At 37.7% G+C, this 24,848-nt stretch overlaps 6 protein-coding genes across 6 annotated transcripts; 4 read left to right on the plus strand and 2 right to left on the minus strand.

The window, feature by feature from the left end:
* Nucleotides 1-326: 326 nt before the first annotated feature.
* Nucleotides 327-2,455, minus strand: LOC125219786 (GABA transporter 1-like). The gene is made up of 6 exons (XM_048121851.2): nt 2,127-2,455; nt 1,632-1,726; nt 1,369-1,555; nt 1,165-1,295; nt 859-1,074; nt 327-796 (listed from the first exon to the last, which is right to left on the minus strand). The coding sequence occupies exons 1-6, from the start codon at nt 2,413-2,415 to the stop codon at nt 425-427; spliced, it is 1,290 nt and encodes a 429-aa protein (XP_047977808.1). The 5' UTR covers nt 2,416-2,455; the 3' UTR covers nt 327-424.
* Nucleotides 2,456-3,780: 1,325 nt separating this feature from the next.
* On the plus strand, nt 3,781-7,010 carry LOC125222748 (signal recognition particle 9 kDa protein-like). The gene is made up of 4 exons (XM_048125533.2): nt 3,781-3,996; nt 4,086-4,154; nt 5,460-5,553; nt 6,742-7,010. The coding sequence occupies exons 1-4, from the start codon at nt 3,925-3,927 to the stop codon at nt 6,819-6,821; spliced, it is 315 nt and encodes a 104-aa protein (XP_047981490.1). The 5' UTR covers nt 3,781-3,924; the 3' UTR covers nt 6,822-7,010.
* A 256-nt stretch (nt 7,011-7,266) lies between these two features.
* Nucleotides 7,267-9,614, plus strand: LOC125222747 (putative WRKY transcription factor 21). The gene is made up of 3 exons (XM_048125532.2): nt 7,267-8,465; nt 8,541-8,666; nt 8,988-9,614. The coding sequence occupies exons 1-3, from the start codon at nt 7,786-7,788 to the stop codon at nt 9,130-9,132; spliced, it is 951 nt and encodes a 316-aa protein (XP_047981489.2). The 5' UTR covers nt 7,267-7,785; the 3' UTR covers nt 9,133-9,614.
* Nucleotides 9,615-12,676: 3,062 nt separating this feature from the next.
* LOC125221567 (uncharacterized) lies at nt 12,677-13,851 on the plus strand. The gene is made up of 2 exons (XM_048123703.2): nt 12,677-12,950; nt 13,067-13,851. The coding sequence occupies exons 1-2, from the start codon at nt 12,753-12,755 to the stop codon at nt 13,715-13,717; spliced, it is 849 nt and encodes a 282-aa protein (XP_047979660.1). The 5' UTR covers nt 12,677-12,752; the 3' UTR covers nt 13,718-13,851.
* A 1,659-nt stretch (nt 13,852-15,510) lies between these two features.
* On the minus strand, nt 15,511-18,418 carry LOC125221568 (P-loop containing nucleoside triphosphate hydrolases superfamily protein). The gene is given in 7 exon segments (XM_048123705.2): nt 15,511-16,053; nt 16,172-16,316; nt 16,399-16,718; nt 16,901-17,027; nt 17,147-17,368; nt 17,475-17,835; nt 18,000-18,418. Coding segments are annotated over 7 exon segments (1,620 nt in total). The 5' UTR covers nt 18,205-18,418; the 3' UTR covers nt 15,511-15,813.
* A 1,954-nt stretch (nt 18,419-20,372) lies between these two features.
* Nucleotides 20,373-24,101, plus strand: LOC125218040 (uncharacterized). The gene is made up of 2 exons (XM_048119635.2): nt 20,373-22,635; nt 23,606-24,101. The coding sequence occupies exon 1, from the start codon at nt 20,439-20,441 to the stop codon at nt 22,215-22,217; it is 1,779 nt and encodes a 592-aa protein (XP_047975592.1). The 5' UTR covers nt 20,373-20,438; the 3' UTR covers nt 22,218-22,635; nt 23,606-24,101.
* Nucleotides 24,102-24,848: the final 747 nt, after the last annotated feature.

Raw genomic sequence — 24,848 nt, forward strand, 5'->3', positions numbered from 1 at the left:
ATTTATAAAATAATACCGTTTCCGAATTTACTTTAAACAGTCCAATCATTCGCTAAAATGCTCAACCTTTATTTAATCAGCCCAAAGCTAAAGGTTAAGGAAGCAGTCCAAAATAATTAATTGAAACGGCCCAAGTAGAAAATATTGAGTTGGCCCAACTTAAAATGACTGCGATAAAATGCACATCTCAGTAAATTTTACTCCTTTGTTTATATCATTTGGTTTTGAAATACTGCTCTAATGAGAATTTGATTGGATTTAATTATACCATTATTGCCTTGTCATAATGAAATCAACAAGAAACATATACTGCTAACTAATAAAACTAATCAAGAAGAAGATTATATTGGAAAAAGATTACATTGGAAAGTGCATTTAAACATGTAAGTTTGATACAAACAAAGTTGTGTATGCTTAGTGTGTTTCACATATCATGAAAGAAGTTGTATGTCCTAGTATCCTGGATGATGTATCTGACTGCTCCGACGCAACCCAGCACCGCAACTATCGAAAACCAGACAGCAATACCCGCGTTGAAGAGTAGCAATGGGAGGCGAAGATTCCTGCTCCTCGGCATCTTACCCGCCTTCATGTAAGCCACAACGGGGAAGACAAAATCCAAGGGCGTAAAGCCAACAGCTCCACATATAGAAACAAAGTCCCCAAAGAACGGCATGGCTAAGGAAACGAGCGTTATCAGAGCAACGTACGCAAAGGTGTACACAAGGCGATACACACAGCCACGGAGCCTGTTCTCCATCCCTTCAAAGTATGCATATGTTGGCCTGCAGTAAATCTACATGATGGTTCAAATCAAAGAATCTCAAGAATAATGCAACCTCATTTCTAGTTGATTACCTGATAGCATCCCAGAATCTGAACAAATGCAAAGAGATTGGCAACGACGAGAGTCCATTGAGGCGTCGTCAGAGAAGCCACGATATAAGGCTCAACGCCCGCACCAAACGCCCAATAGCCCAGAAACGCTATCTGCCAGTAGGTCACAGCAATGACAGAGTACGCAGACGATACGCCTTTGTACATATTCGCCTTCACCGGCTCCCTCACCGTGCTCTACCAAGAAACACACATAAGTTTGAAACTACACAATACATGCATAAACAAGCACCAAAGATGAGATGGCTAGCCATATAAGTATGTTACTTGTATCTCCGGGAGCATTGCATCTCCAAACGAGAAGGCGATTGCTCCTAGCGCGTTGAAGCGCCTAAACACCTTCTTAGACGAGCTCCCATCCAAGCCATACGTGACCATGCTCCGATCCCCCCTGGTCCCTGCAACGCCTACCGAGGGTCACTAAAATGCGCGTTTTCTTCCCAAAGATACCAATTGGAATTTGGAACCTACCGCTATACACGGTCACCCCAATGACAGTGGTGGCAAAGCCGATGGTGCTCAGGGTGCAGAGAGCGTTCAGCCACCTCAGCGAGTGGATGTCCGGGAACTGAGAGAGGGCGAGCTCGAATCCACCGAAGAAGACTATGAAATGCTGCAGCTTCAAGCCACCATTTGGATCATAGTGTTTGTACACTGCCTATTCATAAAGAGATGGATGGAAACAATGAAACAACAATTAAACAACAAGTAATTAACAAGATTGGCATTATTACCTTGAGGCTGCTGCCAGCAGCAATTTGGATGGCTATGTTGTTACCAAGAGAAGCCACCTGCTGGAAAAAGGCAATAGACCAGTAACCCCATGATCCTTGATTCAAGAAGAGGGATATTATCAATATTAGTGTTGATATGTAATCGATTCCCCCATCCCATGCTACTCAGCACTTTTCTCTTTTGGTCGTAAATTAAGGATTGAATAATTAGCCTTTCAAGTGTAATAAGGGGACACTTAATAAGAGAAAACTGAATTAAATACCGTAAATTATTACTTAAAATAGAAATAGTGCAAATAATTTGGGACAGAGGTAGGCAGTAACACTTTTGCCATTTTTGGTTGTCACGTGAAAATAGCAACTTCGATTTCAGGCAATTTCTTTCTCCTCATTCTCCACTAACAATAGTCGAATCTCTTTGTCTTTCAATCTATTATTTTACCAATTATGCATTAAAATGGTAGAGTATTTTATTGAAAAATCAAGAATGCTAACCATAGATGGATTTGGCAAGAAGTGTGTAGGTGGTGTGGGAGTTGCCATCCCATCTCCAAAGGGAAGCAATGAGGAGACTTGAATACCATGTGGAGAGAGTCCCTCCAACTAGACTCACCACCCCGAGAGGCCAGCCGAGAGAGGCGACGGCGAAGGGGAGAGGGGCGTAGGCGGCGGGGGTGGCGATGGTGGTGGCCACGTGGAAGGCGGCTTGGGCCCAGCTGCCTTTGGATGATTGCGGTTGGTCGTCTTTGTCGGTGATGGGAGTTTGAGACCTCTCCTCCGCCATTAGAGAAGAAATTCTCTCAAATCTAAATTAAAGGAGAATAAAATTTCTACTTTAACTAACTAAATAAGTCAATAGGTGTTTCATTTTCTAATGAAATAACTTTGACTGTTGCTATTGAAGAAAACATGATTGAGACAGATCTATATACTAAACAAAAAAATAATAATAATAAAATAAAATTGATTGTATCTTAAAATTTTGAAATTTACTGTAACTTTGTTTTTTGCTTTTATTAATCGTGTGGATTGAGTTATTATCGGATCGACGTGATAAAAATCTATCTCGTTAAGACTAAATTCAAATGTAGCGTTTCAATTTTACATTAAAAAAAATTGAGCAAATGTATTTTACGTTCTTCTACCTTGTTTATGGCAATTAACAATATCCATCACCAAATTTATTAGGAAGACATGATTTTAATTAATTTTAATGCCCAAATTGAATCCTCCGATATAAAAATGAGATTTACATTTTACTAATTTTTTCAAATCAAAATATCATCACGTTTGTTTAAACCTAATGCTAAAAAAATAAGAGCACTCACATCTTCACATTTCTTAAAAAACAAAGGTTCACAATTCTAAAAGCCCCACAACAACCAAAAAAACAAACTATTCATTTCTAAAAGTAAAAACTCAAGAAACACATAAAAAATAATGTATCGAACAATGAATAATAAGAAGCCTGTTATAGGCTTGACAACTGCACTCAATATCTATCTAATATATGAAGGATAAACTCGTCTAATAAATCTCATTAGGTTATTTACGTAAAATAGACTAAAATTTTGTCCAAAATGCATCTACATTAGCTACATACAACTCTCCGTTTATGTAATTCATTCATTTATAAAATAAATTAGAATTGGTATTGTGTTCTAGACAATGAAATTTATCAATTTTATTCTCACTTTAGTAATTTGTATCCAGGTTGACAAATCATAAGGTTGGATTATTATCAAAATATAACACAAAACTGGTAGCAGCGAAACGAAGACTAGGAATGGAAAGGACTTGCGTTTTCGATGTTGAAAACAATATTAGAACAAATATGATTGTAATGGTAATCTATTAATTATCAAGGTCACTCGAACCCAATCTTAAAAAGCAAGACTAGGTTTGACATTAAATCGTTTCTTTTTATAAAAAAAATCATACTTGTCAGATTATATCAAGTTTATATAGCTTACTAATCACAACTTTTAATATTTCTATTGATTAAATCATTTATAAATAAGTATTTAAAAAAATGATATATTTTCTTACCCTATATATTTTGATTATTTATTAACATGTCATGTTACGATCCCAACACCAAATTTTTTAAATGGCACTAAAATTAAATTTTCTTATAATTAGTGGTTAGTAAAATTAAAATTGACGCCCAAAAAGCTGCATAATTCTCCCGGCGTTCTACTCCGATTCTTCTCTTACTTCTATAGTTCTATTCCATTTCTAACCCTAGACGCATACACCAGATTTAGAAGGTGAAATTCTCAGTTTTGTTGTCATGGTTTACATTGAATCGTGGGATGATTTCGTGGAAAAGTCCGTCCAATTGTTCCGATCCGATCCCGAAAAGGTATTTCTCTTCAACTCAGCTACGCTACATTCGTTTAATTTGGATTCCATGATCTCTCACTCACTGCTATCGCTTTGCTGGCCGCGCAGACTCGTTATGCCATGAAATACAGGCATTGTGATGGCAAATTGGTTCTCAAGGTCACCGATGATAGAGAGGTGAAGTTTCATAATACTACTTGACATTTATGTTTGTTTTCGAAATTCTGGATGGCGAATGTTAGAATGTTTAGCTGTTGATGGTTACTCGATTTTTTAATTCGAATTGGTGAGAGAATTTTCATGCCTTTGCTTCTGGAGTTTTTGATGTAGTGCTTTGATGTTAAATATGCTCAAGCCCTTGAATTGATTGCTTCCTTGCGTTATAGTAGTAGATTACCTACTATGATTATCATGTGATGTCTATCTCTTTTGAGACTGATGCAGCTACTCTTGAAGATGTATTTATTGATGAAGATGTTTAGGGAAGTTTCTATTGGTATATGTTATAATGGACAAGTTTTAGCAGCATTGTCTTTCAGTTAATGTCGCTCACAGAAGGTTTTTTGGGGTGTTGCACGCATAAGTGAAAGTGCAATTTCAACCAGTTTGTCACGTTTCCTGTTTAAAAGAATTTCAAAATGTTGAGCAATGTCCTTAGAAAGTAAAAATGTAGTAGTACCTTTTTTCCATTTTGTTTTGCATTGATATTTCCGATCAACCTTGCGAGTAAAATGCAACTTCATTCTTGGTGGTGTCGTGATTGGCTAACTGTACCTGTACATTTATACTTTCTATTCATAGTTCACACTAGAAGTGTCCTCTGACATGGGTTAGGTGAACCTCAGCTGCAGGCTGCAGTATACGAAAATTGTGTTGGCTTATGACATTCCAGTAGTAGTTTGCCCTGAATCTGTCATGCTGATAGGATAAGAGTTCAGTCATTCATAGGGATGGAAGAGTATTGGTTGATTTTATATTATCAGTTTCTATCTTATTTGATCTTGTTAGTTTTATTTATTTTAGCGTCCTTTTGTAGTTGTTCAATTTTCACAGCGACGTGGCATATTACTTGCAGTCTATAGCTTCCATTTTTTAGCACTAGAATGTTACACTAATAGGCCAGGATGCTTATGATGTTAATATTTGGAGTATGGATGTATCATTTTGAGTAGGTCCTTTCTTTGTCTCAGATTTACTCATCCCTTTAGTCATATATACTTAACCATCCACAAGGCGAAAGATCTTTCTTGCTAGTTATGGATCCAGTGTGATTATCTATTTCTAAATTAGCCCACCTTGCACTTCTTGATAGATTAGTTTAAAAAACTATCTTGAAGATGCTTGATATTTTGAAATTTAGCTGAATATGGCTGGCTACTTGTATTTTGCCCATTCTAACATACGTTGCCACAATCTTAAGATAAGAACGTATACAGTAAGTCTGGAACGACATTCAGTAACTTCTTTTCCCTTTTCTTTCAGTGTATCAAATTTAAGACAGACCAAGCACAGGATGCAAGGAAGATGGAGAAGTTCAATAACATCTTCTTTACTTTGATGGCTCGGGGACCTGATGGTATTTTCTTGACTCATTATTTTCCATCTGCGTGTCCATTCACTTCCTTCTTAATGTAAGGAAGCAAATAGTGGGGGTCTCACTGTAATCTAGCTGCCTTTATCTAGGGCTTAGGGTTAATATAAAATTGGTGTGTAGGTGCATTTGTTACACATGTAATGTAAGTTAATAAATTCCAGACACAAAATAGACGCAATTTATGTAGATTATGTGTTTGTGAATTCAGAAGTGGTGTCAAAGTTAAGATTGAAACTTATGTTTGTAGCTTTACATGATTATCTACTATAAAAAAGGTCCATAACGTCTCATATTCAGCAACTGCATATGTGCCTTCTGAGAGTCTGATAGAATGAATGTCTATCTCCCTACCTAATGGTGCTACGGTCATTCCTAACTTTTTTGTTGGATAAGTCTGTTGGCATCTCTTTCTTCTTTTGAATTATTTTATTTTATAGAAAACTCCTGCTGTCAGTTGTTTTATTTTACATTTTGGTACTAAGATATAGGGATGAGCAAGTTATGATGATCCAATAATATTATGGAGGTAGGAAGATAATGATGCTCAAAATTTCTTAGACCTATTATTTGCAGATATTGGGATGCTATTTCCTTCCCTGTTAACCTTCAGCACAAGCAAAGAGCTCGATTATAGTACAGATATATAACTCCTATATAGAAATTTTTTGAATAGACTGCTGATATTTGTTTTATGGAAAATGCCACATAGAAATATAGAATCAAGGTTGATGATGTCACCATTTATTGGGTAGAGGTATGCGTTTAGTCATTGATAGTCCACTTCAAGTGGAAGATTTCGTGTCAGTGCTTAATATTTTGTGCTCTGCTCTGGTAAAAGTGTTTTCGTGAAATGTGTGAGATACTGTGATTTGTTCTGTTTTCATTGTGAATATGTTGTGGAGTGTGATCTATATATTGTTTGCATTGATTCCGTGATTGGCTTTGTTCGCCTAAACAACATTCTTGAGTAAACATATCTAATGCCTGAAGTCTTAAACTATTGAGCAACATTCTTGAGTAAACAACATTCAGTGATTGGCTTCGTTCCTTGCTTAGTTACTTCTTTATATGCATAGGGATAGGAGTGTGCTCTGCTTTGGTCTGTTTCGTTCGTTCTCATAATCTTAGACGAGTGCTCTAATTTGGAAACTGTGCAACTCTTTTTTCCAGCCGACATATCCGAAGGTGGTGGAAAAGAACAAGCTGAAGCACAGCCAGCCAGGAGAGGAAGAGGAAGGAAGCAGCAATAGTCTTACGTTTCGTCGTCGTCTGGCCAAACATTTTGTGAAACATGGTTTGATTTTCTTATAATTTAGATGCAAAGAATTTTGGTTCATTCCTTGTATTGAGGTTGAAATGGCTCTGTTTCCTTCGTTTCACTGGCAAACTCTACCCCATGCTTCACTCATCTTAAAAATAGTTCAAAACCCATTTTCGCTGATTTGTTGTTACATAAATTATGTAAATATTTTTGTAATGAATCATAGACTAGTGAATAAAATGAAACGTGAAGCATAGGTAAATTATTATTAATAATATCACTTAATACCCACAATTCAAAATCACTAAAAAACACCTCTTTTTAAAATTCTTTCTTGTTTGCTACATGTTTTAATTAAATTTATTTCCCAATGAGTAAAAATATTAATTTCATTACAATTTCAAATATTATATAATTGAAACCGATTTTCCCAACATTCGAAAACCTGAAAATTTTTATTTTAAATCTTATTCAAAGCCAGTTTAATTAATTGAGCTGAACAGTAATTCAATAGGCTAAAAATGGAGCCAAGATTTCACCTTCGCAATCTGTTATCTGGGTTTGAGGGTTCACAAAAGCCAAATTCTCAGAGTCTTCTCTTTCACGTCTTTCAATCCGTTTTACTCCGTCATCATTTCATGGGTATTACGCCATTTTCCACCAGAAATCTAACAAAAAAGGTCCCTTTTTCCTCACTTTTCACTTATGTTTTCCCCCCTTCTCTCTCTTCTCGCCAATCGCCATGAATCCTGATTGCAACGGATAGCTTAAGTTTGATTTCTACCGATTATGAGGTTTTGAATTTGTCGGATTCATGATTGCTCAAGGTACGTCGAATCAAATCATCACTTTGGAGGCCTTTTCGGTGCTATCTGGATTTTGTTCTGTTCTGATTTGGGAACTAGGGTTTTATTAGTACTGCATTTTAGTTAGTTTTTGACCCCCAATTCTCGATGGAAGAGGTAGAGAGGGCAAATAGTGCTGCAATTGAAAGCTGTTACAGAGTCGTTCATCTCTTGTCCCATCCCCAAATTCAGAATCACTACGCAAATCTCTCGGATCAAACAGGGGATGCTGTGAGCAAGTTCAGAAAAGTTGTCTCTCTCCTTAATTCCAGTAGTGGTCATGCTAGAGTGAGGAGATTGAAGAAAATTCAATCGCCATTCCCCCAAAATATGTTCTTGGAGAATCCAGTAGCTAAAACAGAGGATCAGTGTCGAAAACCACCTTCCCTTAGTCAAATGAATCCTCTTCAGAGTGATCCCAGTGCACTCACATTGGAATTGAGCTCACGCACGAAGAATCTACCTCAGTTTTCGGCTAATTATCATCAGCGGAAGATCCAGCTCCAGCAGCAGCAGCAGCAGGCTGAGGTGATGTATCGCGCCAATAGTAGTGGAATTAGCCTGAATTCCAATGGCTCTACCTTCACTCCGGCCATGTCGTCTGCTAGGTCATTTATTTCTTCGTTGAGCGTAGATGCCAGTGTTGCGAATACGGATGGGAGCGTGTTCCGTTTGATTGGTTCGTCAGATCAAGACTCCTATCATCACAAGAGAAGGTTCTGTGGGAGGGAAGAGGATGGGAGTGTGAAATGTGGGGACAGTAGTAGGTGCCGTTGCTCGAAGAAGAGGTGCTCTTTATGGCTTGTGTTCGATCAAATTGTATAGCAAGATTTCTCTCCATGTTTATGTTTCTTCTTTTGCAGGAAAAACAAGATTAAAAGGGCAATCAAGGTACCTGCTACAAGCAGTAACTTAGCTGATATCCCTCCTGATGAATACTCGTGGAGGAAGTACGGTCAAAAACCTATCAAGGGATCTCCTCATCCAAGGTACCGTCTCCTTATGATTCAAACAAGCTTTCGCTCTGATTGAATGCCTCTATACAGTCAGTTATTGAGAGATCATCCTAAGTTAATTTGTCATCGTTTTCGTTAAACTCGTGCTACTTGTTGCTTTTGTTTGGATTAGATTGTAATTTTACATGTATTAGTTAGTAGTTACACGTTCTTGTTATACTGACGAGCAGCTACCACTGGAAGTTACCAAAGTCTCACGTATTGTCATTGCTTGCTCTCATCTCGTAGGCATAAATGCTTCTGCAGTCTCACTTCTATTGTAGTAATTGCACTGAATGCATCGGGTCTTTGCAGGGGGTACTATAAATGTAGCACCATGAGAGGCTGTCCTGCTAGGAAACATGTTGAGAGATGCGTGGAAGATTCCACGATGATAATTGTAACTTATGAAGGTGAGCATAACCACCCAAATTTACCTTCTCAGTCGGCCAACACTTGAATTTCACCCGAAAAAAGGGTCAAGATTGTAATGGCCCATGTGCATAACCAGTTCAGATACCCCTAAAGTCGGCTTGAATTGTTCGTTGTGTACATATTTGGTCAGTACATATACATGGTGTTAAATTGTTGTTTAGGTCTTTCGTCTCGAAGCCTTGCTGTCCAAGTGTTCAGAATCCAATAACTAGTTGAGTTTCTTGCATACTACAAGGGAACCAGAATCTGCTGCAGAATATCAATATTTGTTGTGTTTTATTTCTTGTTGATTCACTGATTGATACATTAGCAGCTTGCATTCCTGAGTCGACAATCATAAGGATCGTTCGTGTTTATAATGCTTGCTTATTGTGCATTAAAATTCTCGTAGAACTTGCAAGTTGCAAGTAACTGAATGCTATGATAGACTGTTTTGTAGGTTTATGGTATTTTCTTGTTAATTTATATATCAGAGCAATAGCTATTTAGATCAGATGATTTTGAGTATCTGAAATGTTTTGAGAGTTCTGATTTAGTTAACAGCTATCTCCATACATGTACTCCAGTGAATGTATAAATACTTGATGCTGTAAAATTTTGGTCTTCAAATATAATTCAATAAATGAAAATTTTTAGTGCACCCTTAATCCACCTGATTGGCTTTGTTGGGATAAGAGTTATAGAAAATTGATTCCATTTCATTATCATCAAAGCATCCATTTCCCTTTTCCAAAAACTTAAAATAAGCAAATACTCATTTCAAATTATTCAAGTACTATTATTTGCGCAGAAAACTAACCAAACCCAAAAAATAAAATAAACCACTGAAGCTTGTGGCAAAATGGGCCGATAAATCTCCTCACCTAATATTTTAAGGTACAACATGATATTCGGAATGATAATTTATAAATATAAACGCAGCCTTCAATTTGTTTCATGATAGTCCATTTCCATAAAAATGATAAGAATATGTTACTATGATTTTACTACTCCTGCCTTATAGCTCATGTTCTAAATTTGTAATAAAAAAATAAGTATCTCAATAAGCTTACGCCCACACGTCACCTTTTACACCCAATGTCATATCTAGGAAATATAACTCGTAAGGTTGAGTAGATTGAAACTGTGGTCGTCAACCTCAGGAGGAAGGGTTGTTGCGGATAAGAACGAAAAAGAAGCTCAGTCTTTGATGAGGGTGGGGCAGAGTTGCCGCATTGTGAGGTCGTCGACATCTCCATTCGTTGAATTTAAGGGATATATTATATCCGCCATGAAAAATTGAGACATATCCGCACCATTTGTAACATGGCTTGAGGTTGTTTGTCTCGGGTATGTGAAGCTTATTCAATCCGGTTGTTCTAAGATGTTGCTTGAACCAATAGAAATAAAACATGATATGCACGCTGGTGACTTATTCAAACCAATTATTAAAAATCAGGAACAAGTACTGTGAATGTAACATTTGTACGCGTCGTCTGAGAATACAGAGCTATAGCCACTGGAAAATGTTAAGCTCGGAGAACATGTTGTACGAATGCAATATGTTCGGTAACCTAAAAAGTTAAGTCATAATAACCAACAACTTAGAGAATAAGTGGGAGTACATGAAATCTGACCAGATTTTTCGTCACGGTGAAGAAAATTCATATAAATAATGCAAAACCATAAAAATCTAACATGTGGAGAAGATTCACATTCAATATGAACAAATTTATAATGCTACATTTTACTTGCGTTGTTCCTTGATCTCACACAGCCAAAATGCATTTGAGACTACTTAATACTAATGACAATGAATCCGCCTATATTACTACTAATTAGTTATATAAAAAAACTGTAAAAGAATGAAATTCTTAAACTCCCAAAGTTTGAGCTTCGGTGGATTTTCTTTAAGCAAGAAACAAGAAATTAACTAATTGAATCCGTGAGGGAATTTTTAAATACAAGCGTTTAAACAAACGTACACATATAAAAAAAATTGTGTACGTGAAAATATTTTTAGTAATTGAAGCATTTAAATTGAATAATAGAATAGTGGGACTTATGAATAGTGTAAGAGCATAGCTTGCGGAAGAGCACGAATGTAAGTGTTATGCTTTAGCGAAAGAGCAGAAAATTAAAAATGAATAAAAGTGGATTCGGATCCGCAAAAGCATAGTTGTGGATGCTTTTGAAACTCAAATATCGAGAAACCTAATTCATATTTCACTCCACATATGACATTTATATTACTTTTAGTTTAGGTGCATAAGGTATGCCTTGGCCTAACTAATAATGCAAAAAACAATATATTTCTAGAGAATGAGGTTGGAATCTTAGCATTTCTTTTTTTGTTATTGCTAATTTATTCAGCCTTACCTTGGTGCTTGCTAATTTATCAAGAGATTAGTGTTGTGATATTTTTATTTATACGTTGATTTACTATGTCAATTAGACTCCACACAGGTTAAGGTTTGACTTAATCGACAACATGATGAATAGTAAGCAATAACTAAAAAAATTCAATAGTAAGTTACAGTTCTTATAATTTTGAAAGTATAGACAGATTTTATGCAAAGCGTAATTTGATATGTCAACTAGTTCTATAGCATGTATAAATGTATGGTGTGTGCCATTAATTAGGTCCTTTTCATAAAAATGGATGAATAGTTGCCTTTGAATAGATTTATAACAACTAAAAATAGTGTCAGATTAAATCTCCTAGCAAAATTTGCGTTAACAAGATATATTTTGATGGTGATTTTGGCCAAATGAAATGCAAATTTGGTTTAGAGATATACGTGAATGATTTTTGATGAGATAGTTGCACACTTAGAAGCGATTATCACCGTAGATTACAAGTGACTTTTTTGATTGATTTTCGATTACAAACGAAATATAACATCATATTATCAATTCACAAAGAACAAGATTACTCAATGAGAAAATTCCAATTTAAGATGATTCTATGACAAAAATCTCAAATTACATGTGTTAAGACTAGTCACATTGGACTAGCTAATAATGTGTTCATCTTGGATCGACTTCAAACGAACTTTTCCCCGACCAAACCTCAACGGATTCGGACGATTCTTGTTTCAACACGCTCCCACATTAACCTAGAACACCATCCAACATTAAAATCAGCAGTCCAACCTAAGCATTCACACGTACGACTCAGAAACCGCAACACGCTCCGTGTAAACACTACTCTCGACCATTTCACCTTCCGACCGCAATATCTCCCAAACCTGTAATCGTCAATGCACAAACAGACATTTCCTCGAAACCTTACGAAATTCCCTAGAGAACAAAACAAGAATCACAAAAATCCAATAACCCTAGCTCGAGTTATTCTTAAATTAATCAAGCATAGAAACACATCACAAGCCCTAAAAACAGCCAACTTTGGTAATGCTTTTGCAATCCGTCATACTCAACTACCATGATAGCCGTAGATTAGATCGCATCGGACGGTCAAGATTTAAAATTTACGAACGCTGTGAATCCGCGTGCGCTGCCTCTCGACCAATCATATTGCGTCTTCTCGAAATTAGCTTACTATTAAATCCGCCCATTTTTCGCCTTCAATCTCACACCAAATTCTCATTCGAAATTGGGAATTCATAGCTTCAAAGCATAGATTTGCAGCTCAATCCGAATCCAATGGCCGCTATTGCCGAGGAACCAGTTGTCCACGTCGAGATTGTGGCGGAGCAGCCTGCCGCCGCCGCTGAGGAGGTTGCTAAGGAGGAAAATCCGCCTCCGAAATCCAGCAAGGCGAGGAAGGCAGCCGCTCCAAAGGAGAAGAAGGTGCCGGCGCCGAGGAAGCGCTCCGCTCCTACTCACCCTCCCTACTTCGAGGTATTAACCGAATCGAATCGAATTGAATTGGATTTTTCAGTTTGTGAGTTTTTGTTTCTCAATTGAATTGTGGTTTTGGAAATTGAGATCTGATTTGTTTTCGGATGTGTGCACAGATGGTTCAGGAGGCGATCGTGACGCTGAAGGAGAGGACTGGATCGAGCCAGTACGCGATCCAGAAGTTCATCGAGGATAAGCAGAAGACTCTGCCGTCGAATTTCAGGAAGATGCTGCTGGTTCAGCTGAGGAAATTCGCGGCGAATGATAAGCTCGTGAAGGTGAAGAGCTCGTACAAGCTGCCGCCGGCTCGTGCCCCCAAACCCGCCGCCGCGCCTGCGAAGAAGGCCGCTCCTGCGAAGCCTAAGGCGGCGGCGAAGCCTGCGAAGAAGGCTGTTGCGGTGAAAGCCAAGCCGAAGGCAAAAGCCGCTCCTGCCAAAACGAAGACTGTAGCGAAGCCAGCGGCGAAGGCCAAACCGGCTGCGAAAGCGAAGACTGTTGCGAAGCCGAAAGCTGCAGCTCCTGCCAAGGCGAAGGCGGCGCCGAAGAGGAAGGCGCCGGAGAAGCCTAAGGCGGAGAAGAAGCCGGCGGCGAAAGCGGCGAGGACTTCCACCAGGTCGACCCCGAGGAAGGCGGTGGCTGCGGCTGCGAAGAAAGCTCCGGCGGCGAAGAAGGCGACTCCGGTGAAGAAGGCTCCGGCGAAGAGCGTGAAGGCTAAGACGGTGAAATCTCCGGCGAAGAAGACTGCGGCGAGGAAGGGGAAGAAGTAGTTTTAATGGAAAAAAGATGTTTGTTTGTAGGGATAGTATTGTAAATTTACGCTGGTCTCTTTCTATGCTTATAGAGAGTGTAGTTGTCTTTTCTCACTCCTCAAGAGTATGATAGAACGATTCTTTTTCTTTAATTGCCCCCAATTTCATATTTTAGGGTTCTTTCTTCGTTTTAAAATCTGTTCAATTGAATCAGTATATCATCAATTAACTGTGTTTTGCTATAGCTTGAGCATTTGGAGTATTGCAGAATTCATGTGCGATTGCGTGAGAGCATATCAAGTTTGAAGAAGATGAGTGAACAAGGGAGGGATGGGGGGATTCCGAATTTGTACGCAAAGCACTGGATCACACGCTTTCGTAGGCCATTTACTTCAGCTATGGTACATTTTTAATATCCTTCTTGGTCAATTCCAACTTGCTTATTACTGCATTTTCTTGGCTGCATCACCATTGCAAGTGTGAATATGGAGATATTTAGGTCATTTGTAACTGTGTTAAACATTTGGAGATATTTAGATCTATAACTCGATACTATACAGCTAAATGCCTAAAGTAAACATTTTGAACTTAGCAGAGCAGCTAAAAGACCAACAAGTATTCATGGAGCTGGACTGATAAAGAAATAGGAGTACTAGCTAATTTCATAAAATTAGAGATGATATCATTATGATTAATGACATTACAGCCAAAAAGTATGTTGCATGCTGCAACAGCCAAGGATAATGCTAAGATCATGCTTTCCCTTATTTGGTAGTGTTACAATTTTAAGTTTCTACTACAATTCACTTTATTGTTTCTTTATTGTTTTTGTAAGTTTACATGCGCTTCAGGGAAAATCATAGTGCTTCGCAAATCAAAGACTCAAATATGACACAAACAGGCATTTTATTAGACAATGAATCTTTCTCATAACTCTGGGCAAGCTCTACATGTATTTTCTCTCCCTAGATCTTGTGCCGACTGTCCAACACGCTTTTAGCTACTTGGCTAACTAACCTAATGAGCAAGATGGCCCCAAATACCTTAATAGAAGGGAACCTGGCTTGAATTCTACTAATGATGGATGATAACTAATGATCTTTCGATAACTTTTCTCTTTTGCGTGGGGGGATTAATACGTTACTTCTGAGGCAAGCTAGCTGCTAGCCTTGTGTGAGGCCACATATTTGAAAACATATTGCTGAGGTGTAAATAAACAGTACAGGGTTTAAAGATGAAACATAAAAGCTTTTCTAGTTGAGTTAAGCAGCGTTGTTGAATTCTGCTATAGCGACATAGATGTAAAGAACTTGATGGTAAGAGATGCTGGTTTATAAGCTTGATATCTGCTGTCAAAGGCAGGCATTTCCCATCTTCATAATTCTTTCCTAGGCAGAAAATGGTGTCTCCAGCTATATAAGCTCTGGATACTGTAAACATATATCTTGATATCATCCTAAGAGATTACATCCTTAAAGTTTAAGATGAATATAAATATCTATATGGATTAATTCAGATAATAATATAACCGGATACAGTGCCACCTCTCAATCATTAATTTATTTCTATGGATAATGTTTGGAGTCCTGCATAGTCAACAAAACCGCCTATTCATGGAATCTGCCTTAGGTCACTCCTTCACTCTTATTACTAGAGTTGGAGCTCATCCCTTTGATGCTTACATTCCTCCTTTTTCTTTTTGTATATTTAAGAGAAATTTACCTTGATTCCTGATTTTTAATTTGTGCTTTGCTAGAATATTATGTCTCTTAGTGTTATACATGGCAATTGAGGTAGGAGGTTCTTGATTAGTTGTTGGTTGCTGATAATGTTTTGCCCTTATTACGACACAAAATGTCTCTAAGTATATCTTCTTTTCACAATATAGACAAGTGATAAAAACCTCTGGAATTTTGCTGCTAAGTTTTCAGTCTGCATTTAGGAAGCTGTGCCTTTTCAACTTGTTTTCCACACTGCCAAATGTCTTAATGATGATTCTGTAAATCCCATCTCAGTATTATCTAAACAGTATCTATATAGGTAGACAACTCCATCAAGATCTATATATCTCCACTCTTACATGTACTGGTACGTATGTAATTGTTTGCTTGTGATCACTCTCTCATTGCCTCAGCTTTCTGAATAGAGTACTTGAGTTCTTTCTGGATGTTCAACCTTGAAGGAGACAAAACTATGTCGTTCCACACAGAGCCTTCTTCGAAAGCCGGATGGAAGGTCTTGTAGAGATCAAAAACTGAATCTGCATTTTCGTTCAGCTTGGATACCACGTTCAGACAACTTATCTCATCCGGATCGACCAACAGAGTCTTGTCTTTGTCTTTCCATCCTATCAGCTGCAGAACACACAAATTATTAGTGGAAATGGAAATTCTTGGTTATGCTTGTAGCTGCTAAGTTTCGGCACGTCTGAATTGGTCTCAACTTAGGAAGAGAGGGTTGAGTCGAGTGTACCTTAGGAGCGCCTTCTAACGCATTAGTGCTGTAAAGTCGAGCATTGTCTACTAGGTTGCAGTATGTCATAAATGCTTCTGCAAATCTCTTGTGTGATTTCAGTTGAGAGTTCACCCTCACTGCCCTTCTACACATTATAGCTCGCCTGTGTCACAGTAAGAAATAGAATCAGCTAGTAAGAATTAAAATTGTGATAGTTTTCATGGTTGGTTTAATGTTGTGTTTACCTTATTCCTCGGATAACAGCTAAATAAGAATCACAAACAACGCCAACCAACTCTACCCTGTATGGTCTTCTCTTCGTATTTCCTTCATGTTCTTGTTCTTCATCCATTTGTTCCCAGTAGTTCTCAGTCACGACCCCGTTATCATCTTGTCTGTAGCCAGCTCCCATGCGGTATCTACGACGGTGAACAGACCTGGCCATGTTTATTGTTTGAACGACGAATGGCAGCCACGAAAGAGTTCCATCCATGATCACATCTCGCCCTTCATTAAGTGCAGTTACTAGCAGGGATGATGCTGCATCTGTAGATGATTGGTGCACCTAGAAAAAGTACAAGTGACGCTGAGATATTATCATCATATTATCTTGCAAAGGAAGCTTGGTCAGGAAAGAATGGGGTCTCAAAATGCAACAACTATTGATCTAGATGGAAGCAACCATCATTTATCTTTTCATTTGCCACATATTGTTTGCAGACAGTGAGAAGTGGGAGTGATAAATACCAGTTCAGAAGTGTGGAGCAAGTCATGGTGCCCTCTAGAGCTCAAGGCTTTGTAGATGACGTCCGACTCTTTGAAGGCATCAGCCTCGATGATAACTGCATTCCCAGATGCTCCAGCCCAGAACGGTCTATGGTGCATATAAACAAATTTTGTTATTGAATCACCTTACTACTCACAATAAGCTCAAATTATTTATTTTTAAATGTCTTGTTTCTGTTATGTACAGCTAAGACGAGATTGGCTTACTCTTTGAGAATGTCCTTGAGCACAGTACTCTTCCCGGCCCCCATCCCACCACCCATGAGGAGGAGGACCGGACTTCTGTCGCTAAGAGCCATTGGTACCATGACATTCGTGCACTGTGAATCGTCGTTTGTCACAAGTCCAATAGCTTTCATCTCCTCCACTAATGTGGTAAACACTCTTGCCACCTTTAGATTCTTTGTTACCCTCTCAACTCTTTGCTCTCTTTATTGCACAAATCAGGAAATACACAAACAAATATGTTTAGAATTCAGTTTTTATAAAAATTATGAATGAAAATGAGAGATGGAAGATATGAAGATCTACCTACCTCGTTGCTTGCATGACGATGTTCTTAAGCTTCTTTTTCGGCTCTTCGGCACCCAGCACCTGAAATCATTACATGTTTTTCAACAGTTATTCTAGGAAATACTTGTTGGATTGAAACGAAGCATGAGATCGACATGCCTGGCTGAGCATAAACGACGTATGTTTCCAGTGGAACGCAAAGTAGCTGAGGATGCATCTTTCGAATTCTTCCACCAGTTTGATGAAGAGAGAATCAACATCAGGATCGTTTGCAAAAAACGCGTACATGTCCTCTTCGCATCCCTCAGCTTTTTTAATGTATTCGGATGCCAACTTACACAAATGTGGGCATTCTCTCCTGTCTTTGAATCCCATCTGCCTGGCTGCTCCCCACACACACAACAACACACACTATGTTTTAAAATCATCTAAGGAATATCTTGATCATTCATATGTACATTTTCGAATATTGATGATTTTGATCTTAGCTAACGCGATCGAAGATCCAAGGGAGGAGAGGAAGGGGCAGAGATAGATTTCTTATTACCTACATAGTGAGAGAACTTCTCAATGCTCAGAACCTGGTCGGCAGCGGAGATTCTCTTCCGAGGTATGATCTTCCTGTCGCGTACTTTCCTGATGCGGTAATGCAGCGCGGCTGCTATGATCAGCCCCACGGAGGAGGCCACGAGGATCTGCGTGTATGTTGCTTTAGCGCTGCCGTTCATCTCATCTGCCGTAGAATCAAACATAATAATCTGTGATGGGTAACTAGTTTTTTTGTTGATCAGTTTTTACGTATGTTTTGCCACTATGCATCTCTTGCCTATGGAAGGACAAGAATGTGTTTTTCCTCTGTTTCTTTCTCTTTCTCTCTGTGTGTCTCTGTGTGTGTGATTCTGTTTTTTTTTGTTCCTATGAATTTGGAGATGGATGTTCATGAATGTCTGAATGTTTCAACTCCTTGTATGTGGTCAATTTGCATCATGAATTATCAAACATTCTGTTTTATGTTGTATGCCACGTGTATAATTTAAATTTGACAATGTTAATTAATTTTGTGAGAGAATGCCATAAATCTATCAATTATAATTAGCAATTCTGTTTTATAAAGGATTTTGGATGGCAAATGTTAATAGTTTATCCGTAGAGGAAATCACTTAACAATCTTGATTAATACATTAAATTACAATTGAAATGATAATAATCTCAACCACAACGCCAATTAGAAACTACAACTTGAATGCTATCATGTGGTAGTAAGTAATGGTTCATAAAATGTTAATGAGATTCGAGCGTTACTTAATCCTAGATGCATAGTTAATTTCGTAACTTAATCCGAAGTTATATTTTATTACTCCCTTCGCTTTATAGTAATAGAATCATTTTGCTATTTTGGTACTTTCCTAGTGGAGTAATTCCTTTTTAGTAACACATTTATTTTCATTTACTTTACTTTTTCTTACTTTATTCTCTTTTCATATTTCTACCTTTTTCATTTCATACTTTATTCTTTCTTTACTTAACTCCCTTAACACAATTTTTCTTAGAGCATCCCCATCCGTGCTCTTAAATAAGAGCACAGAGGTGGGCCCGGACCCACTTTTACTCTTTGTCCTTAGGCAAGAGCATAACACCCACATCCATGCTCTTCCACAAGGACAAGCTCAAGGGTCCTACCATTCTATTATTCAATTTAAATACTACTTCAATTACTAAAAACATTTCTACAATATAAAAATACATTAAAATATAAAATTTACATAATTAAAATCCTAAAAAATAAAAATACATAATTAAAATCCTAGAAAATAAAAAAATACATAATTAAAATCCTACAAATTAAAAATTACATAATTAATAACTAAAAAATACCCCCGTGAAAGACTAGTCCTCTATCCCCAATATTCTTCGGAGACCTCGTATACTTGGGAAAATTGAAAAATAAATTAAAAGTGTGTAGAAAACGGATATAATTTATTGGGAAGTGGAAAAATAAATTTTTTTATTTAAAAACATTTTTTTTTAAAAAAAAGAAAAAAAAACAAAATCTATGTCGTTGGCCAATTGTAGCCCGCCACGTAAGCCTGCTCAGCAGCAAGGACGGACAACGCGCATTGGTGAGCAGCGGCGTCCTTGTCAGCGGCAAGGACGGACAACGTTACCGTTGTGGATGCTCTTAATCTTCATGCCAGTAAGAAATGCCCCCACTACTATGGAATAGATAGAATACTATTTTATCTAGAAAACCGAACACCATCCTACTATACAAATATGAAATACATTATTTTATTAAAATAATACATATTTGATGTTGAATAATGAATAAAGATACTCGACAAGAATACAAAAGGTTCAATTAGAAAATACTCCCTCCGTCCCACTTTAAGAGTCCCGGTTGAGTTCGGCACGGGTTTTAAGAAATGTAAAGGAAAGTTGGTGAAAAAAAATAGTGGAATGTGAGTCCTACTTTTATACTCCTCCGTCCACGAAAATTCGTCCCGGTTTGACCGGGCACGGGTTTTAAGAAATGTAATGGAAAGTGGGTTGAAAAGGTTAGTGGATTGTGGGTCCTACTTTTAAAGTATTAGTTTTATAATAAAATGTGAGTAGGAATGAGTTAGTGGAATATGAGGTCCACTACCAAAAATGGTAAAAGTGAAATGGGACAAATTTTGGGGGACGGACGGAAATGGAAAACTGAGACAAATTTTTGTGGACGGAGGGAGTAATAAAATGTGAGTGGAATGTGAGGCCTATTACTAATTATGGAATATTCCAACTGAGACTCCTAAAGTGGGACACCCAAAAATAGTAAATCGGGAGTATAAGGAGAATTAAACAAAATATTTATTAATGCTAATTTATTTTAATAATTTTGTTAAAAAAATGAATTAACTAAACCTAATCACATAACAAAGAATGAAAAAAGAACACTGAAAACCAAACTCAAATCTCAGCTGACATCTCTCTTTCTCACACAGCCATGGTTTCTACAACACGTGCTCGTGAAGCAGCTTGTGCTGCCACGGCTCTCGTCTCCGCGAATTCTCAAAAGCCTAAGCTTTCAACGATAATGGCGTCGCCCACTCCCAATTCCACCTCTTTCATAAAAGCCCCAAAAATCGACGCAACTCAATCGCTCAAAGAGTTCAACAACATGCTCCAAACGCAGCCGCCGCCGCCCATTTCATCATTCAATGCGCCGCTTGCAGCGGTTGCCAGAGCCAAGAAACATCAAGATGTGATTTTTATGTTCAACCAGATGGCGGGAGCTGATTTGTTCCCTGATTACATCGGTATGCATATCTTGCTCAATTGCTATTGTGATTCGAGAAGAGCTGGTCTAGGTTTTGCTGTAATGGGCGTGATTTTGAAGAAGGGTTTTAATCCAAACATTGTTACATTCACTTCCTTGATTAAGGGTTTGTGCATTGAAGATAGAGTAGGTGATGCCTTATCTCTGTTGAGGAAGATAATTGCAATGGGTTTTTACCCTAATGTGAAAACTTGGGGCACTTTGGTTAATGGGTTGTGTAGGAGTGGGAATGTGGGGATTGCTCTAAGGGTGCATCGAGAGATTAGGGATGGAGATGTTGGGTGTGGTTTGAGGTTTAATCCCAATTTGATTTACTATTGTTGTCTTCTTGATGGCCTTGCGAAAGAGGGGCTTCTGGAGGAGGCGAAAGAATTGTTTGCTGAGATGGAGGGGAGGGGGATTTCGGCTGATGTGGTAGCATTTGGCACGTTGATTGACGGTTTGTGCAAGATTGGAGATTGGGAGGGGGCAAAGGGGTTGTTCTTCCAGATGATGGATAGAGGGATCCGTCCAAATGTTGTGACGTTTAATATGCTGATTTATGCGCTTTGCAGGGAGGGTAAAACTGACGAGGCGAGGGGGATGTTGGATTTCATGGTAGAGCGGGGCGAGGAGCCGGATGTTATAACGTATAACACTTTGTTGGATGGGTACTGTCACGAGGGTAGGCTTGATGATGCGAGAGGCTTGTTTGTTGTGATTAGAAATAAGGGCAAACGAATGGAGGTTACCACTTACAATGTGTTGATTAATGGTTATCGGAAGCATCACAAATTGGAAGAGGCAATGGCCCTTTTCAGAGATATGCTTAGTGAAGATCATAAACCGACGGTTGTTACTTTTAACATTTTGTTAGTTGGTCTATTTGAAGTGGGGAACATTGTGGGCGCACGAGATCTTTATTCGAAGATGGAAGGTCATGGCGTGGCACCAGTCTCTGCAACCTATAATATATTACTGGATGGTTTCTGCAAAAATGATTCACTTGGGGAGGCAATAGAGCTGTTCCAATCTCTCGAAAAGTCTGGCTATAAGCTTAATAGTCATGCTTGTAACTGCCTACTTGACGGGCTCTGCAAGGCAGGAAAGCTCGATGAGGCTTGCGAGCTATTTGAGAGACTCCCGGATATGGGATTAGCACCAACACCTTATACTTACTCGATCATGATAAATGGGTTTTGCAAGAATGGTCAGTTAGAGAAGGCAAAAGATCTATTTCTTGTCATTGAAAACAGTGGTTATGCTTCCGATGTAGCCATCTTTAATACACTTATGCGAGGATTCTGCGATAACAATGACCCAGCCAACGTGGTCGATCTTCTTCAGAAAATGGCCAATAGAACCCTCTTGCCAGATTCATATACAGCAACTATAGTTGTGGACTTACTGTCGAAAACTGAAGGTTACTCGGAATTTCTAAAATTAATTCCCAACTTTAGTGACTAGGTCCAGGAGAAGATGGCATGTTGAAAAATAAGTTCCAGCAGTTCACCCTTTTCACACAATGTCAGCGTTGAAGGTACTGGATGAAGTACATTACAAACGAACCATACCTATGAATATTATGAAAATATATTGCTTCTGGTCCGTTCCAAATCAGAATGGGAGATGCTCATCAGCTCATGTATGGTTATTACTGGTGGGATGGTGATATAACAAAGTCCGTTTGCTCAAAATTTATATTGATCAACTCTTTGGAGTCACAGTTGATAGGATTTGCGGGCATAAAAATGAAGTCATTTTTGGCTTCAAGAGTTGAGACATGTCCTTGATTGGGAGGATCATAATATTGTTACTACAGAGGCGATGAGGTTTCTTGTGGCTATCAAGTCTCAACCTTGCATGCTTTCAGTTTTACCAGAATGTAAGTTTCTCTTCTGCGTCTAATTTGATTCGGTTTTAACTTCCAGCATCAGTATTTCTTCTGCAACTGCAGGCAGGCATTTATTTATTGAAGTAATGAAACTTCATTTTTCCTTTAAATTCTATTACTAGTGATTGCCATTTGACTTTAATATATTATAGTTTCTTCATATTAAATCACTGTAGTTTCCATTTAAACATACTGTCCAAGGTTACACTGCCAAATTTATGTTTTATTTTCTCTTTGAACGCTCTTCGCGACATCTAAATACTCCCCTTGTGATTGCAGAGCTCAATTATATAAGATGGCTTTGCCTTACTCAATGATTTGATGCTTCAATTTTCTTTCTGAAACTATCTCTCATCATTGTCCCCCATATGAGAATAAAAGTTATTTTAGTTTATACTAAGATAGTAATGAACTAATGATGATAGCTGCATATATTCCTTACTCCATTGAACACCTTTTCCCTTTTCCTAGAGACTGCCCAAAATGTAAAGCGGAGAGCCCGTGATTAAAATAGTCCAACTAAAGACGATGTGTCACTTGAATGAACACACCAATATGTTGGACAGTTTCATTTGTAGACTATTTGCTCTAATTAAAGGTCACACACTTCTTTTCTACAAGCAGGTAAATAGATATAGGTAAATATATATGAGGATATTAAATTTTGTATGTTTGTATTTTGTTTTTTCAAAGGGTAGGATCTTTCTTGAAAAAGAAAAACAAATGAGAAAATGACAGCGGAAATCATTGCGTACGAATATAACTTTTTCCATGCTAATGAGAAATCGAAAATGGTGCCGACGAAGGAGAATAGCATGAGAGATTGAACTTTTTGTGTGCAATTTAACCTGCATAGTAATTTTTCATCAGTTTTTCCCCATTAGTTAGTTAAAGTGATTGAACATTGTGCATTGTGATGTATAGAGGACTTATTATGGCTATTTCTGCTGTGATTTTGCAGAGGTGGCTCGAGACTCATCTCATCCTTGCTCCGGGGTTGAGACATCACAAGCTAGGTAGGTCGACATGGCCTTGTATCGTATTAGCACCGTGAGTCTGGATTCTGAAACATAAGGAAACATCAATGGATTTGGATTTGGATTTGGATTTGGATGTTGTGTTGTATCATTGGTGGGGTATGTCAAGTGTGTTTATGATGAAAGCATGGAGAATGTTGGAGACATGATTGTGGAAGTTGGGAAGATCCAAACAGATGAAAACGAGAAGCACAATCATGTCTTTTGCAATCATTCTTGATTTCCCAGTTTATGCTGAAATGTTTGTCCCAGCAAGTTTGCAGGGCTTTGTCCTAAAATGTGTGTGTGAGAGTGAAAGAGAGAGATTATCTAAGATTCTAAATAGGGGTGGATTTGGCTATGAATTTTTGTTTATTGCAGACCAATTCTTGTAAAGAATGACTCAATTTTTTTGTAGCTAACTATTTCGATTCTTTTCAAGTATAGTATGTTAAGCGATTTCAATAGAGAAAGAAAGTGCATTTGAAAATTCGTTTATACCTTTTTACTCCTAAAAATCTACTATATAATTGCTAACTAAAACTAATTTAAGGCCATAGGATTTTAGAAAACGTGTGTCTACAATTTGCCACGTATAATTTTTATTTTTATTAATAAAATCAAAAAAGATAAAAAAAACTCCAAATTAGGGTTTTGGATGAAAATGTCAATATAACTCGAAAATATCAACACAATGCTTTAGGAATGTTAACCCATTGCTTATATTGACATTCAACATGTATTATATTGACATATTTTATACAGTATGTTAACATTTCTGCTGTACGAAAAAATTAAAAAAAATTGATTTTTTTTTTCAAATTTTGACGTCGGAACATATGCATGTAGGATATTGTTGGAATCCTTATGAAGTTATCTTTAATTTGATATATGTTATATGAATTTAAAGTTTTGGAATTTCTTTTAAAAGTTAGTTATAACTAAACATGTAGTTAATTGACATTAATACCTCTATTGATATTTTTTGGAATTAATCCTATGGCCTTATTGACGTTTTTGTTGATCGTATTGACATTTAGCGATTGATGTTCTAAGCCATTAATTTGAATATCTAATGACTATTATTTAAGTTATAAGTTAGCAATATAACACTCTCATGGTTCTCCATTTATGTATTTATATGGTTTAAGTGTACGAGTTGTGATCAATGTCGAACCAATTTTAAAG

Source organism: Salvia hispanica, chromosome 1 (genome assembly GCF_029641045.1).
Source record: "Salvia hispanica isolate PSC_SH4W2 chromosome 1, Shi_PSC_v1, whole genome shotgun sequence".
Classification (NCBI taxonomy): Eukaryota; Viridiplantae; Streptophyta; class Magnoliopsida; order Lamiales; family Lamiaceae; genus Salvia; species Salvia hispanica.